We start from the raw sequence: 15,041 nt of genomic DNA on the forward strand, positions 1-15,041 counted from the left end.
AAGCTCAGCTTCTTAATGTCTTAAATAATGAAAACATATTTGTATTTAAAAAAAAAAATGCTGAGTTCAAAGGAAAATAAGAATTACTTCCGTTATTTCTTAGCAGCTCCGTGGTCGGCAAACTGCGGCTCGTGAGCCACATGCGGCTCTTTGGCCCCTTGAGTGTGGCTCTTCCACAAAATACCATGGCCTGGGCGAGTCTATTTTGAAGAAGTGTCACTAGAAGAAGTTTAAGTTTAAAAAATTTGGCTCTCAAAAGAAATTTCAATTATTGTACTATTGATATTTGGCTCTGTTGACTAATGAGTTTGCCTACCACTGTCTTAGCTCTTGTCACTTTTCTAGGTATTAAGAGTACTGATTCATTGATGTGACTTTTTTTTAAGACCTCATTAGAAAATATTTATTTGAATGATTCAGCCTTAGCCCTGAAATATTCTAATCAGGTTTTAAATAGCAGTAGCTGTTTTAGGGCACCTATGTTTTCAGTATTGCAAACAGTGAAAGATTGACCCTGGGCATTGAAACGGGGAGCTCAGATGCTTTTTACCAGGTATGGAAACCCAGCAAGATTCTACTGTTCTTTGCCCTTAGGGACAGGGGTGGGGTGGGGTAGGAGACTAACCCTAGCTGCTGGGGAAGGGAAAGGAAAGTCTGGGCTGGACTTGGGTTTCCAAGGTGTGGGGGGAGGGGAGAGGGGAGAAGACAACGGGTGTGAGGGGGGGTGATGCCCCAGGTCTAGAGATTTGGACATTTACAAACAAATAATCTGGCCAGAAATGCAGGCCCTGTGTATAGCGGTAGTGGTGTTAGTGAAGGTGGTGAAGGTGGCGTGTGTATGAGAGAGAGAGAGAGAAAGAGAGATTCATTTATTGATCATTTTCTTTATGCTAGGTCTTTCATACTTGTAATCTAATGTAAATTGTTTGCATTAGGCCCTAAAATTTATCAGGAAGGAATGATGATTGTCAAGTTTTATGAGTTTTTCATAAGGTTACATAAACATATTCAGTCCAAATTCTATATAATAAAGATGTAATATGAAAATGGTCGTTACGCCATGAAGCGTAATGACCGACTGCATAACGACTGACTGCGTAATGACCAGATCACGGATCAGCAGGAGGGTGGGGCAGCGAGCTACAAGCAGGCGGCAGAGAGCTATAGGAGGGGGCAGGGCAGAAAGCTATGAGGGGGGGCGGCGGGGAGGGAGGGCGGGGGGAGCTACAGGATGGCGGGACAGTGGGTGGAGAGCTACTGGAGGGCAGCAGTGAGCTACTGGTGCATGGATTCATGTGCTCGGCTACTAGTATATAATAAACAAGAGGCCCGGTGCATGAAATTCGTGCACAGATAGGGTCTCTAGGCCTGGCCGGTGATCAGGGCTGATCTGTGGGGCAACGGGCAGGGTAATCGGGGCCCCTGCTCACACCCGCCTTGGCCTGGTGCTGCCCGCTTACCCGCTCCACCATCCCACTACGTTCCTGCTCTTGTCAGGGCCCATTGGGGCCGGCAGTGCCTCCACTGCTGTCCACTGCCAGCGCTGTGTCACCGATGCCTGCCATTTTCCATGCTGCCCCCTGGTGGTCAGAGCATGTCTGACTCCTGGTCCGTCAAACTCCTGCCTGTGGGGACAATTTGCATATTAGCCTTTTATTATATAGGATACTAGAGGCCCGATGCATGAAATTTGTGCAAGAGTAGGCCTTCCTTCCCCTGGCTGCTGGCACTGGCTTCCCTCTGGCACCTGGGATCCGGGCTTCCCTCAGGTACCCATGGACCCAGGCTTCCCTTACAGAGGGAGGCCCCGCCCACCTGCCCCAGCCCGCCGGTCGGTGGCCTGGGCCTCTCTCTTTGGGGCGATCGTGGAGCCCCCCTGATTGATCGCCCCACCGGCCGGTGGCCTGGGCCTCCCTCTGTGGGGCGATTATGGGGCAATGGCCGAGCCCCGACCAATTGCATCGCACCCGTCTTGGCTGGCTTGGTGCCAGTGGGTGTCATAGCATGGTCGTCTGGAAGGTCGTTTGGTCTAATTAGCATATTTTGCTTTTATTATTATAGATGTTCTGATGAAATACTACATTGTTTAATCTTTTGTTACCACAGTCAGAAAATGTAGTATAGGGATGTTTTCAGCATGTGAATCCTCCTCTTCAGCTGAGGATCTTTGAGCTGTGCTTGAACATCTCACAGACACTGCCTTCCCCACCCTCTTCAAATTGACCTGCCGCCCCAGCCTAAAGCACCCTCTCCTCCCTTCTCCAAGACCTAGCCTTGAGTTGAAGGAGTGAGCCTAGCTCTCCGCTCTACCCTGGCCGCACAATAGAAACCTGTATTGAAGGTCAGTGCTGCCCTTTGCTTACAGCTTTCTACAGAGAACATAATACCACAAAAGAGCAGAGATTTGCCTGTCTTGCTTAGTGCCTTGTTGGATGCATTCATTTTTCTTTCTTGCATTCACTTTGAATCACTTTTTCATTCATCATTGAATTACTTTACTCATAAAAATGACACTATTCACCTTTGAAAATACCTTTATGGGGAGGTAGGTTGCTTGAATAATCTCCCGTCTGATTAGCTGCCTTGTTGCATAAATAGGTTTTTTCCCCTCTGGAATTTACCAATTTATCTTTGTTTTTTTTCGGGGGAGGATTTTGTTTTGTATCTGTTTTGCCTGGTGGATTTCATCTTGGAGGATTTCGTCCTGCTGAGTAGGCAAGGAGATCTTGACGGCTCAGTAAAGAAGGGGAAACAGCTGTGGACCTGCTTTTCTGGCTAAAGCAAGCTGTTAGCGCTTCGAAAAGCAGCTGCTGAAGTCTGTGCTCTAATTCCAGCAGGAGCCCAGGAAAATCTCCTCCGTGTGAGTTTAAACATTCTGCGGCTTGGTCATTTCAGCTTGCTGTGTCACTGTTTCTCCCAGGGTGCAGGACTACCTTTTCACTACGGCTTTTCATCATCCATTAAAGGTGCAAGAAGAGAGCAGGCAAGAGGAGCTGTGAGCAGCTCTGCAGGGCGAAGCTAATCAAGGCAGCTGTCTCTGAAGAGCTTTTCGCCCCAACGAGATGAATCGCCTTCTTTTTATCCTACATAAGCAATCTACCAACGTTTGCAGATCCATCCCAGGCTGACCTGAATGTTCTTCCATTTCTCTGCCAGTTCTTAAGCCCCAGATGCCATTTAAGAGTCTTCCTTCTTTCCTCTCTCCACGCCTAGTACTTTTCCCATTTTTTGAAATGACCTTGTATTCCACTTCCGGAGGGCTGGGGGTATTCTTTAAGAGAGATCGGATAGGAAGCTCTGTTCTGGAAATGGGTCATCATTTATTCTCTCATTAACTAGCAAATATGATTTTTTAAAAATAATTTTTAAACAAATATTTTTATTGATTTCAGAGAGGAAGGGAGAGGGAGAGAGATAGAAACATCAAAAATAAGAGAGAATCATTGATCAGCTGCTTCCTGCACACCCGCTGCTGGGGATCAAGCCCACAGTCCGGGCATATGCCCTTGTCTAGAATCGAACCCAGGACCCTTCAGTCCTCAGGCTGACACTCTATCCACTGAGCCAAACCAGCTAGGGCAGGAAATATGATTTTATATAGTTTAAAATTAGCAAGTAAACAGATAATACCAGGAAAATTATTGATTTTTGAAGACTCTAAATGTGCTTTGTGAACCTAAACGACTTAAATTCTCCATGGCTTCTGGAAGAAAGGGTTGAGCGCTTTTTGGAAGAAGATGAGAGGGCAAAATATGTTGGCCTAGTGAGTTAGATGATGACACAATAGGCTTGTGAATCTTCATATTGAGTTTTTAATTCCACAGCCTTAGTTTTTTCACTAGTGGCACTGAAGGGAGGTAACAGGATGAGCTCCAGAGGAGTGCCGACTTACTTTAGAACTTTCCATGGGAGAAGACATGGAATTTTGCCGGCTCTTTGGGGATTGCACCCTTTGTCCAGAGGCCCTCACAGGCTGCTCATTCTGCACTGCAGAAGTGATAGAAGCAGCAAAGGAACCGGCGTGACCTTGATGGTTGCTGGTTGGTAGGAGGTGCCTAGAGGGCAGACCTTAAGCCTTCAGGTGGAAATTAAAAGTGGATTTCAAATCAGTGTAATGAATGACTATCATAGTCAAGGCTAGCAAAAAGGGAAGCCTATTTTGTGAGGCAGAGGTTTTTGTCATAGATATTAAAGAAAGATTAGAATGATCTTTTTGGGGAAATATTCTAGAGTAAGGATCAGCAAACTTTTTAAAAGAAGAATAGTTTATTGATTTTTTAGAGAAAGAGGAAGGGAGAGAGAGAAACATTGATGTCAAGGCATAACATCGATTGGCTGCCTCCTGCAAGTCCCCCACTGGGGATCGTGCCTGCAACCCAGGCATGTGCCCTGACTGGGAATCGAACCGGCAACCTTTCAGTGCACGGGATGACACCCAACCAACTGAGCCACACTGGCCAGGGCAGCAAACTTTTTCTGTAAAGGGTCAGGTAATAGATATTTCAGGCTCTTTGGGTCACATGGCCTTCGTTTTAACTACTCGTCTCTGTTATTGGTGTGCCCAGGCCACCAGAGACAACATGTAAACAAATGAACATTGCCGTTGTTTTAGCTTGCTGGGGTCGCCATACAAAGTACAAGGGACTGGGGGACTTCAGCAACAGAAGTGGACTTCTCATAGTTCTGGAAGCTGGGATGTCCAAGATCAAGGTGCTGGCTGATTCAGTTTATGGTGAGGGCTCTCTTACTGGCTTGCAGATGGCCACCTTTCTCTCTGTGTCTTCACATAGGGTGGGGTTGGGAGGCAGGTGGGGAGAGAAAGACAGAGTTCCTCCTCTTCTTATAAAGCCATAGTCCCATCAGATTAGGGCCCCACCCTTGTGACTTTATTAAACTCATTTACCTTCTAAAGACCTCATCTCCAGATATCATGTTGTGGGGTCTATGATTATTTTTTTTGTGTGTGTGTGTAAGAACACAATTCAGTCCATAGCAGGTGTGTCTTAATAAAATTTTATTTGTAAATCAAGAGGTGGTCGGATTTGGCCCTAGGATTATAATTTGCCAGCCTATGGACTGGAGGGAACCAAACATTTACCGTGAAGTAGACTCTGTGCTCTATCAACATAGTTACTTCTAGTTCAAAAGTTTTGTGACTCAGTGCTGTTATGGTTAAAGACTGAGCCAAATGACATATTTGATGCCTAGCATAGCTTGATATCATTAAAACAAATGTTCCCCTATGTAATACGACCCCCTCCCCAATGTCAAAATCCCGAGCACCACTGAGACATAGTTTTGGGGAATTATTTGGGTGAGATTGGCATAACGCTGAGGCTGTGTACAGTCTTTAGTTTCTGACTGTCTTTGTTCAGATCCAAGCTCTTGGGCAAGTTACTTCTCTGAGCCTCAGTTTTCTCGACTATTTATTGATGATAATAAAAGATTTACCTTATAGCAATGTCGTGATGCTTAAATAAGATAATACATGTTGAGAGCCTAGCTCAGAGTAAGTACTTGGTAAATGTAATCTATTATTCTTTCTTAAAATAAGAGAATGCTGTGATAGGGATCTAAAGGTCATGTAGCTATCAAAGATTTAGGGATATTTTATTTTATTTGTTTTTAAAAAATATATTTTTCTTGATTTCAGAGAGGAAGGGAGAGGGAGAGAGAGATAAAAACATCAATGATGAAAGAGAATCATTGATCAGCTGCCTCCTGAACACCCCCCACTGGGGATCGAGATGGCAACCCAGGCATGTGCCCTTGACCAGAATCGAACCTGGGATCATTCAGTCCGAAGGCTGATGCTCTATCCACTGAGTCAAACCAGCTAGGACAAGCATGTCAAACTCAAAGGATAACACGGGCCAAATAAATAAGGTTTAAATTTATGTGGGCCACAAAAAAACAAAAGCTTCAATTTTCATAGAAACGTAGATTTATTTTGATAGAGGTATGCTGAATACAAAGGGCTGAGATAAATGAGTAATCGTTAACATAAAATAATAGAATATTTTAATAAAAATTAATATTTTTTCTTGAACATTAACTTACCAGACAATAACTGCACAAATTAATAAGTGCAATGCAAATCTATTTTTCTTGTTCTCCCAAAGCGAAACATTTCCTTTTGCGCACACCAAGCAAGTCAGTGCAAGACTAATGACATGGCGATTGGCTGCTAAAACGTTCGCTGCTAGTATTAGTGGAGGGAAATGGTGCACCTGCACGTAAGGTGCTTAAGGGAAATGAATGCAACACGATTACAGTAATCAGTCATTAGTGAACATTGTAGTTCGTTATTAATCATTATGTATAACAGGATATTTTAAAAATTAAGTAACTAAATTTTTATTAAAATGTTTCTTACATACTGTTATATTGGCTGGGCCGCAAAAATATTCGTTGTGGGCTGCATGCAGCCTGTGGGCCGTGAGTTTGACATGCTCGGGCTAGGGCGATTTAGGGATATTTTAGAAAATAAACAACTTTGGATCAGATTGGAGTGTGTGCTTCTGTTTAAAAACAATTAAAAATGCCATGAAGGGAAAACTGAGACTTAGTATATACTTACCAGGAGAAAAGCATCTTTAACTAAAAAGTGTAGTTGTCTTGATATATTTTGCTGTGTTTTAGAAAAACTTGGAGTCTGTCGGTGGGTAAGCTGCAAAATTGACTGGGTCAGAACAAACCTAATTCAAGGCTCAGTGACTTGTGTTCCTAAGAATGAATCAATCAATAAGTAAAAATACTTCTTAAGTCCAGGATTAGGTTTTCTTCAGTGTGGATCAAATCCATCTATACTTTTGGCTGGTTGTGAGATACAAGTGATGAGATGTGGTGTGATCATCCTTAGAACAGGTCTGGTGTGGTTCTACATTTGGAAGGAATGCCAGTTGTAAAGTCTACAACGTGGGATGATGAAATTGGAAAGTTATCAGTCCCCTGCTATTTGTTGGAGAAGGGTCCCTATGATATTTCTCAGCAGATAACCTTCTCCCATCGCTTCTTCAGTAAGAAAAACAGAAGCCGCTTAATAGGCACTACCTTAATTTCTTGCCAGGAATCATACAAACAAGTGCATCAGCGCCTCCTTTCTGTGGCCGCAGAATGAGAACGTTCCTTGGTGGTTCTGACACCCTGCCCATCCTGCCTTTCTGGGTATTTTTATCACTGCTTTCTCCTGTGTAACCTCAAAAACATGGGTCCTCTTTTCTACTTTGGCATTTAAAACCCCAAACTCACGCACACATCTAATTCTGGAGACATGAAACAAACAATGTAAATTAAGTGGGTGATGGAGGAAGGGGTTATATTGTCCATACGTAACTTAAAACACTACTTCAAAACCCCCTTGAAACATGCTGCCCCATCCCCAAACTCCACTCCCGAATTCCATTTCTTAGGCAGCTGTCTCATCTTTTCTCCCCATAACTTTCCCCTTCAGCCTTGTTTCCTCTTTTTTTTTTTTTTTTTCCTTTTCCTCCTCTCCATTCCTGGATTTCCCACATGGCACTTGCCTTTTTGCAAAGGTAGAAGTTTCATGTGTCTCTGCTTCTTCCATTTGCATCCCGATAATATTGCTGTGCTGGGGCCCCTACTGAGCAAATCTGAGAATGTTATCCTTTCTGATGAAAAATCTTCCATGGCTCCCCATTGATCTAGTGTGAAGTTGCCAGGCTCCTCACAGGACCCCGCATAAGCCGAATCCTGCTCGCCTCCTCAGTCGTGCTGGTCTCCCCAGTGTCATCGTTGCCTAAGTCTGTTATGGAGTTGCTCACGCTTATATGATTCTTTACACTTGCTTTTGCCATGCCCAGAACACGTGTTGTTTTCCTCTGAACTTATCCACTACAGCATCCTTCTGGGCTCAGCTAGATTCTGCTTTCTCATAAAGGCCTTCCCCTCACCCTCAGTAAGTTAGGTGTTCTTTCCTGTGAATATTTTCTCAGAATAACCTTTTACTTCTCCCATCCTAATATTATCACACTTCCATTAGACTAAGCTCATGTGGGGAGGGCCAAGTTCATCCTGGTCAACCATTTCATTCCCATCATTCAGCAAAGTGCATGGCACATAGAAGGTTCTTCATAAATATTCCTTGGATAGACAATCTACATTTAAAATATATTTCTATTTTTTAATGTTTGATTACTTCAAATACATCTAAGTTTATACCTTTTTATATGGCTTAAAACCCTCAGAATTTTTACTTTATAGAAAGGAACAAGTGTAGATCAACCTTGGAAAATTTATGCTGTCTTTTCATTTGCAATTTTCTATTTGTGCCCTATTTATAATTTTTTTTATGGCTTATGATTAGCTTCGCCCTGCAGAGCTGCTCACAGCTCCTCCTTGGCCTGCTCTCTCCTTGCATCTTTAATATTTTTAGAATAGAGTATGTGTAAAATATATACTTTCAGTTATTCTTCTCTAGAATAAAGGATTAAACTAAAGATTAAAAGAGAATTTCCACTGAACTTCTGTATCATGGCAGCATTTGTGGAGCACTTACTGTTTTAGGGGATGCTTTGGTCTTTTCTTCAGTGAACCCTAAGGAGTGCAGGGATAATGCTTAGCATATTTTATATATACATTTTTTCTTTTCTTTTCTTTTTCTTTTTCTGCCTTAGACAACTATGCCCAGCAGTGGAATCTCAACATAGAGTCTTCTTTTGATGTTGTCAGCTCAAAGCCAGTCCCTGGTCAAGTGATCATAGAAATACCTAAATTGCAAACACAGCGGACATACAGCGTTGAACTTCGGCCTGGGAAAAGGATTGTTAAGCTCTTTGTGAAAATTAACAAGGTGAATGATGGTACTTCCTGAGCAGCATGAGATAAAAAGCAATATTATTCAAAAGAAATGGTTAGAAAGAAGGGTCTGAGTCAAAGAAAAATGTACTTTTTTACTTTTCTCCTTTACTTTTAACCTCTCATATATTTTGTTTATGTGCAAGCTATGGAATGATTTCCCCAGATTTTAAGATCTAGAAATGGAAAATATGTGCTAAACTTGGCATTCTTTTTTTTTTTTCAAGAAGACAGGCGTGTTGTATTTTAATTTTTTGCAGTATTCTAAATCCAAAATACATTGTAAACATTATATTTAAATATAGTGATTATTTTTGGTACTTGTAAATTATTTTGAGTATTTGTGCTTGTTTTACATGCAGAATTCTAATACCATGATCTTTCATGGGTAGATGTAGGCTAGATTTTACCTTTTCTTTTTCCTTTTTAAAAATTCCTCTAATTGATCATTGTGAATGGAAGAGGACAGAGCAAATCAGCATTCAGTAACTGTTCAGATAAAGTAAGAACTCAAAACAATTTCTATTTTTGGGCTTAAAACAAGAGTCAGCCTCAAAGTCCAATTCTAAATGTTAAAGAATGTAGAATAAATGTAAGCTTGAGTGATAGAAATGGGAAGAGTTGTTTACTGAATTTCCACGTTATCCTGTGTTGTTGTTTTTTTTTTTTATTCCCCTTCCCTTTTGGCATATTAATCCATGTAACACTCCTAACATGTTGATTTGTAACTATCACCTATGTATTGATATAATTCGGCCTACTATAGGGAGGGAGATTTATATTGTTTAGAACCTAGAATTTCTATGAGAAATAGATATAAATGCTCAGAATCAGTGTATTATTTTGCTGAAAATATGCCACAGATTACTTAGAATGACTTTTATTTTTTCTTAAAAGAAAATTACTGTAGAAACTTGGTGGCCTCATGGACATGGAAACCAGACAGGGTACAACATGACAGTTCTTTTTAAACTGAATGGAGGCTTAACAATTAAAAAATCAGCTAAGGTAAGCAAATATTTGAAATGCTTTTGTGAAAAAAGTTTATCTATTATTAAAATAACAATACAGATCTTGGTAGAAAAAGAAGAAACCAATAAAATTCCTGTAACTCCACCACTCAGGGATAATTACGAGTAACAGCTATAGACATTCAAATGCGTGTGTGTGTGTGTGTATCTGTGTGTATAGTAAGTCCTTGCTAACATCGTCATTAAGTTATGTGACTTAAGTGAAATGATGTATAATGAATCCATTTTTACCATAGGCTAATTGATAAAAACAAGAGTTAAGTTCTTACGACACTTAACAGTGAAATGATGTTGAACAAAATGATGTCATTTGAGGACTTATTATATTTAATAGGGGCCCGGTGCACAAAGATTCGTGCACGGGGGTGGGTCCCTCAGCCCGACCTGCACCCTCTCCAATCTGAGAGCCCTCAGGGGAGCCCTCTCCAATCCGCGAGTTTCTGTCTGTCTTTGCAATCATATGAGCGAATTGTCTGAGACCCCAACCCAGTTTGGTTTGGTGCTCACAGAATAATAGAGGTCTTTTTTTTTTTCTTTGCTCTATTGGTGGAGATTTCCTAGAAGTTGCAGGATATCTTCCCTTTAATTTTTCCTAGACACTCTGATTTTACTTATGTCTCTCACCTTTGCTTTCCCTCCATCCCCCACCCGCAACAGTAACTTGCTCCAGGCTCACTTTGCTCTAGTGCAGGGGTCCTCAAACTTTTTAAACAGGGGGCCAGTTCACTGTCCCTCAGAGAGGAGGGGAGTCGGAGAGTGCGGCGCACATTCCACACATGCGCACTGCGGGCCCAGGACGAGTTGGCTGCTAAGCAGGACAGGCAGCGGCAAAAACACCTAGCGGGCCAGATAAATGTCCTCAGCGGGCTGCATGTGGCCTGTGGGCCGTAGTTTGAGGACCCCTGCTCTAGTGTCTAGGAGATCCCGCAACACGTCTGCCACCTGCACTATGATTCACAGAATTCCTGGTGCTCCCTGCGCTCTAGGTTTCCGCTTCCAGTCCAGGGGCTGCCACCAGAACTACGATTCACAGAATTCCTGGTGCTCCCCGCACTCTTGGTTTCCGCTTCCGGTCCAGGGGCTGCACAAACAAAAAGGACTGTGAACTCCAGCTGCCCCCAGGCCAGGCTGACAGGACCGGATACTCCAGTGGCATCCCTGGGATCCTGGCTGCTTGGCCACAGGCTCAAAGCAGGCGGGGTCCCAGGGACACCCACCCCGCCCCCGGCCGCTTGATGCCTGCATACCTCCATGAAGCCCACAGGCCCACCATCTTTGTTGGGTTAATTTGCATACTCGCTCCTGATTGGCTGTGGGGTGTCGCAGAGGTATGGTCAATTTACATATTTGTCTATTATTAGTGTAGATATTTTTAAATGAATTGGACTTCACATATTAATTGTTGTTTTTAAATATAATTTATTTAATTGTAAATTTATATAATTTAATTTTTAAAAGTAATTAAAACATTTTTTTAGTAATAATTGACATACACTATTACATTAGTTTCAGGTGTACAACATAGTGACTAGACATTTATATAGTAACTTAGGAAGTGATCACCTCAATCAGTCTAGCATCCTATCTAATAAAGAGGAAATATACTAATTGACCCAAACGCTGTTGCAAAGATGGCGGTGCCCACAGCCAATAAGGAGGGAATATGCTAATTGACTGCCCCACCCTCAAAGATGGTGGCACCCACAGCCAATAAGGAGGCAATATGCAAATTGACTGCCCTGCCCTCAAAGATGGCTGCGCCCATAGCCACAAGATGGTGGCGCCTAGTCCCCTCAGCCCTACCGGGATGGCAGGCATGCGGCAAGGCTGGGCCCGCCCCCAGGTGGGCCTGGCCGCTCCGTGCACCTGCCTCCGGAGTCCCCCAGTCCCCTCAGCCCCCCAGCTGCCCAGGGCCAGCCCGAGGCACAGGCAAGCCTCGGATGGTGGCTGCCCAGCCACCCAGGGCCACCCGAGGCTCAGGTAATCAGGGCCACCCAAGGCTTGCACTGCCGGCAGTGGCAACAGCAGAGGTGTGATGGGGCGTCACCTTACCCTGATCGCTGGGTTGCCTCCTGCCCCTGAGGGCTCCTGGACTGTGAGAGGGGATTGTGAGTGACCACCCCCCTCCAGTGCATGAATTTTCATGCACTGGGCCTCTAGTTATTATTATACTTATAAATATTTTTCTACTGTGTTTTTAAATTACTTTATATCAAAGTAATACATCTATATAATGTTAAAGCTCAAATATTACTAGAAGGTTTATGTGAAAAATAGAATCCTTTGCCCAGCCCTTCCTATTCCTATTTCCTACTCCTCAGAATTAATACTTGTACACTTTTGCTTATTTCTCTTGCTTGTTTACCTATATTTTCCCAAATAATGTGCTTTTACTGGTGTTTTCTAATTTTTCAGCTTTGTATATTACCTGTTGATTTCTAACCTAGCGGAGGAGGCTATAGCTCTCTTACATGATTCTCTGATGACCCTGCTTGGCTCACGACTACACATTTGCCTTCCTCTGCCCTCCCAAAGTATTTTTGTCAACTCAGTATTCAGTGTTTACATGATTATATTATGGAAATATTGTTCAAAGCTGAACCTCATGGTGTACTAAAATTTCCTTTCTTGTGCAACTTTCTGTTTGCCTTAGAGTTAATAATTACCTCATGTTTCTTTGTTTTCTGTTTACTTTCCTCTCAATCATATACAAACACTCTTATATACTTGAATACCTTTTAAATAAATATAGTCATATTCATTAGGTAATCTATCCCCACTATTTATTATTACTGTTATTATTCTTTTAATTTTTTGTTATTTTTCGAAGCACTCCTAGAGCCATTTTCTCATTTCCCTGATTTTGCTCGGTTACTCTCTGGACCTTCTGTTTAACTGTTGTCCTGGAACTTCCTTTTATTATCATTCTAGAAATCACCTTCACCTGTCTTCTAGGTATTTTAGGCATTTCTCTCATCTTTTTCCTGGATTAATTATGGAACCCTTTTCGTTAAACCCATACTTCTTATTTATTTATTTTTTATTTATTTATTTATTTATTTATTTATTTTTGTCTTTACACTTTTGGTGAAACACTTTTTTCAATAGATTCCTGAGGGTGGATGTGTGGGAAATGACATTTTGAAAACTTGTAAATATGCAAATATGTAAAGTTTATCTTCACAGTACTTGATAGTTGGTCATGTTTATTAGAAGGCTAAGTTGGAAATCTTTTTTTCCCCAAATTTTTGAAGTCATTGCTTCATTATCTTTGAGCTTTTAGTATTTTTGTTTTGCAATGTGCTTACATTTTAATTTCTGCTTTCTTATGTAGAACTGTTTTTGTTTGCTTCTGGAAGTTTTTAGGATTTCTTTATCTCTGATAATCTAAAGTTTGAAAATTTGAAAATGAGTATATTTTTATTGTTGCGCTAGTCATCTTGTGAGCTCTTCGATGTAGAAACTCAATCTGGAAATTGTCTTGTATTTTTTATAATTTTTCATTTGTTATCTTTGTTGTGTTTTTCTGGTACAACTATTAATCAGATATTGGATCTCCTGGACTGAACAATATTGTTAGATTTTTCTTCTATATTTCATCTCACTTTTAAAATTCTACCTTTTGGGAGAGTTACTTGATTTCATATTCAGTTTTCAAAATTAGACATTTTATTTTTATCACTTAAAATTTTTCTCAAGAGTTTTAAATTTTACTTTAAAAATTGTATCCTGTTTGTATTTTATGGTTGTAATATATTCTCATTTCTCTTACAAAGTTAATTATTAGTAGTATTTTTGGAGTTTTCACTGCATCTCCCCCTCCCCCCACATTCCTAATTACTTCTTCTATTTGTTTTGGTCTCATTTTCCTCACTAGAGACTTTTCTTGAATATTCAGTTGTCCTTGGTGTCCATCCATTCTGAAGATTAAGGCACAGAATTGCAGATGAGAAGCCCTATATGAGCTTCAGTGTTAGGTATCCGGTTGGAAACCAACTTTATCATGGGGTGATGCCCACATGTCAGTTGTTATAGATCGTGTGTGTGTGTGTGTGTGTGTGTGTGTGTGTGTATGTTTGCTTAGCTTTGTCAACGAGGACATTCTCCAGTCTCTTGCCTGCGGAGTGTAAGAGTGGTCGTTACCATTCAGGGAGTCTAGTGGCAGTAGGGGATTAAAGTTCTTACCATGGACCATAGAGTTTCATCTTGCAGTGGGCTCCCCATCCTCAGCCTCTCTGATTGGGAAAGGCAAAATAATAGTGAGCTTCAGAATCCCTTCTTCAAAACAATGTACTTGAGTTCTGCTTTTAGAATAAAACATCTTAAAGGTGATTACACATGAAATGTCCTCTCCATGTCACTTTAGAAATTAAAAAATTGAGCCAGGATTGGAACTGGAGCAAACTAGAGAGGACAGTGGGGGAAGCAGCCCCTGTCCTCTGGTAATTAATACTCTCAAAGAGCCTCTGGAGAAGGACCTGCCTTCCTTCCCACAGCTACCTCCCCCAGCAATCAGGACTGACATTAAAAAACCAACAGTAAAACGTTTCCTCCTGAAGACATAACCACTTGTTTTGCCTCCATATCTATGAATAAACCTTAGGATAACCTCAGCTAGAGAATAGTGAAAGGAGCATTTTAACTTAAGTCTAAAGAAAATACTGGCTCCCGCCTGGTTTGGGATACAGCAGTAAGGATTGGGAAGAACAGCATTTTGGTATTTAGGATAGGTTACTTCTTTAGTTCTTTAAATTCCATTTCCTTATGTGTAAAATGGGACAGTAAAGCTGAGTAACTTGATGGTATAAAATGAGTAGTAGCGATGTTAATCTTCCTAGATTTCCTCCTTCCTTGGACATCAGCCTTTGGTGCTTGTAGTTGGCTCGGGTTGTACCCTGGTGTCACCCCTCACATTTTATGTTACCTCTCCCCTGGCTCAGAGACCATGCTGAGTTTGGTGATATACCCTTCAGGAGTTCATTTTCTATTTTCCCTTTTTAAAATCGTGCCTTTATATTTTCTGGGACATTGTGGGTGCGTGAGTGTGTGTCCATATCATTTATAGGGAGACTGTTGTAGAGCTGCCTAAAGAGCTTAAACATCCACTCTTTTTTTTTTTTTCTTTAAACATTCACTCTTATTCTAACCCTTTTGGCCAAAGACCTGTGCTCTCTCACATGTTGAGTCTGT

The 15,041-nt window shown here is 41.5% G+C and overlaps 1 protein-coding gene across 2 annotated transcripts in view; it reads left to right on the forward strand.

The window, feature by feature from the left end:
• Nucleotides 1-15,041, forward strand: part of MANBA (mannosidase beta) — a 100,497-nt gene that overhangs the window by 26,955 nt on the left and 58,501 nt on the right. For both annotated transcript variants that reach the window (XM_054726989.1, XM_054726985.1), the window contains exons 6-7: nt 8,640-8,815; nt 9,718-9,828. In XM_054726989.1, coding sequence (XP_054582964.1) covers nt 8,640-8,815; nt 9,718-9,828 — 287 coding nt within the window. The remainder of the gene's footprint in view (nt 1-8,639; nt 8,816-9,717; nt 9,829-15,041) is intronic.

This window comes from Eptesicus fuscus, chromosome 2 (assembly GCF_027574615.1).
Source record: "Eptesicus fuscus isolate TK198812 chromosome 2, DD_ASM_mEF_20220401, whole genome shotgun sequence".
Lineage (NCBI taxonomy): Eukaryota > Metazoa > Chordata > Mammalia > Chiroptera > Vespertilionidae > Eptesicus > Eptesicus fuscus.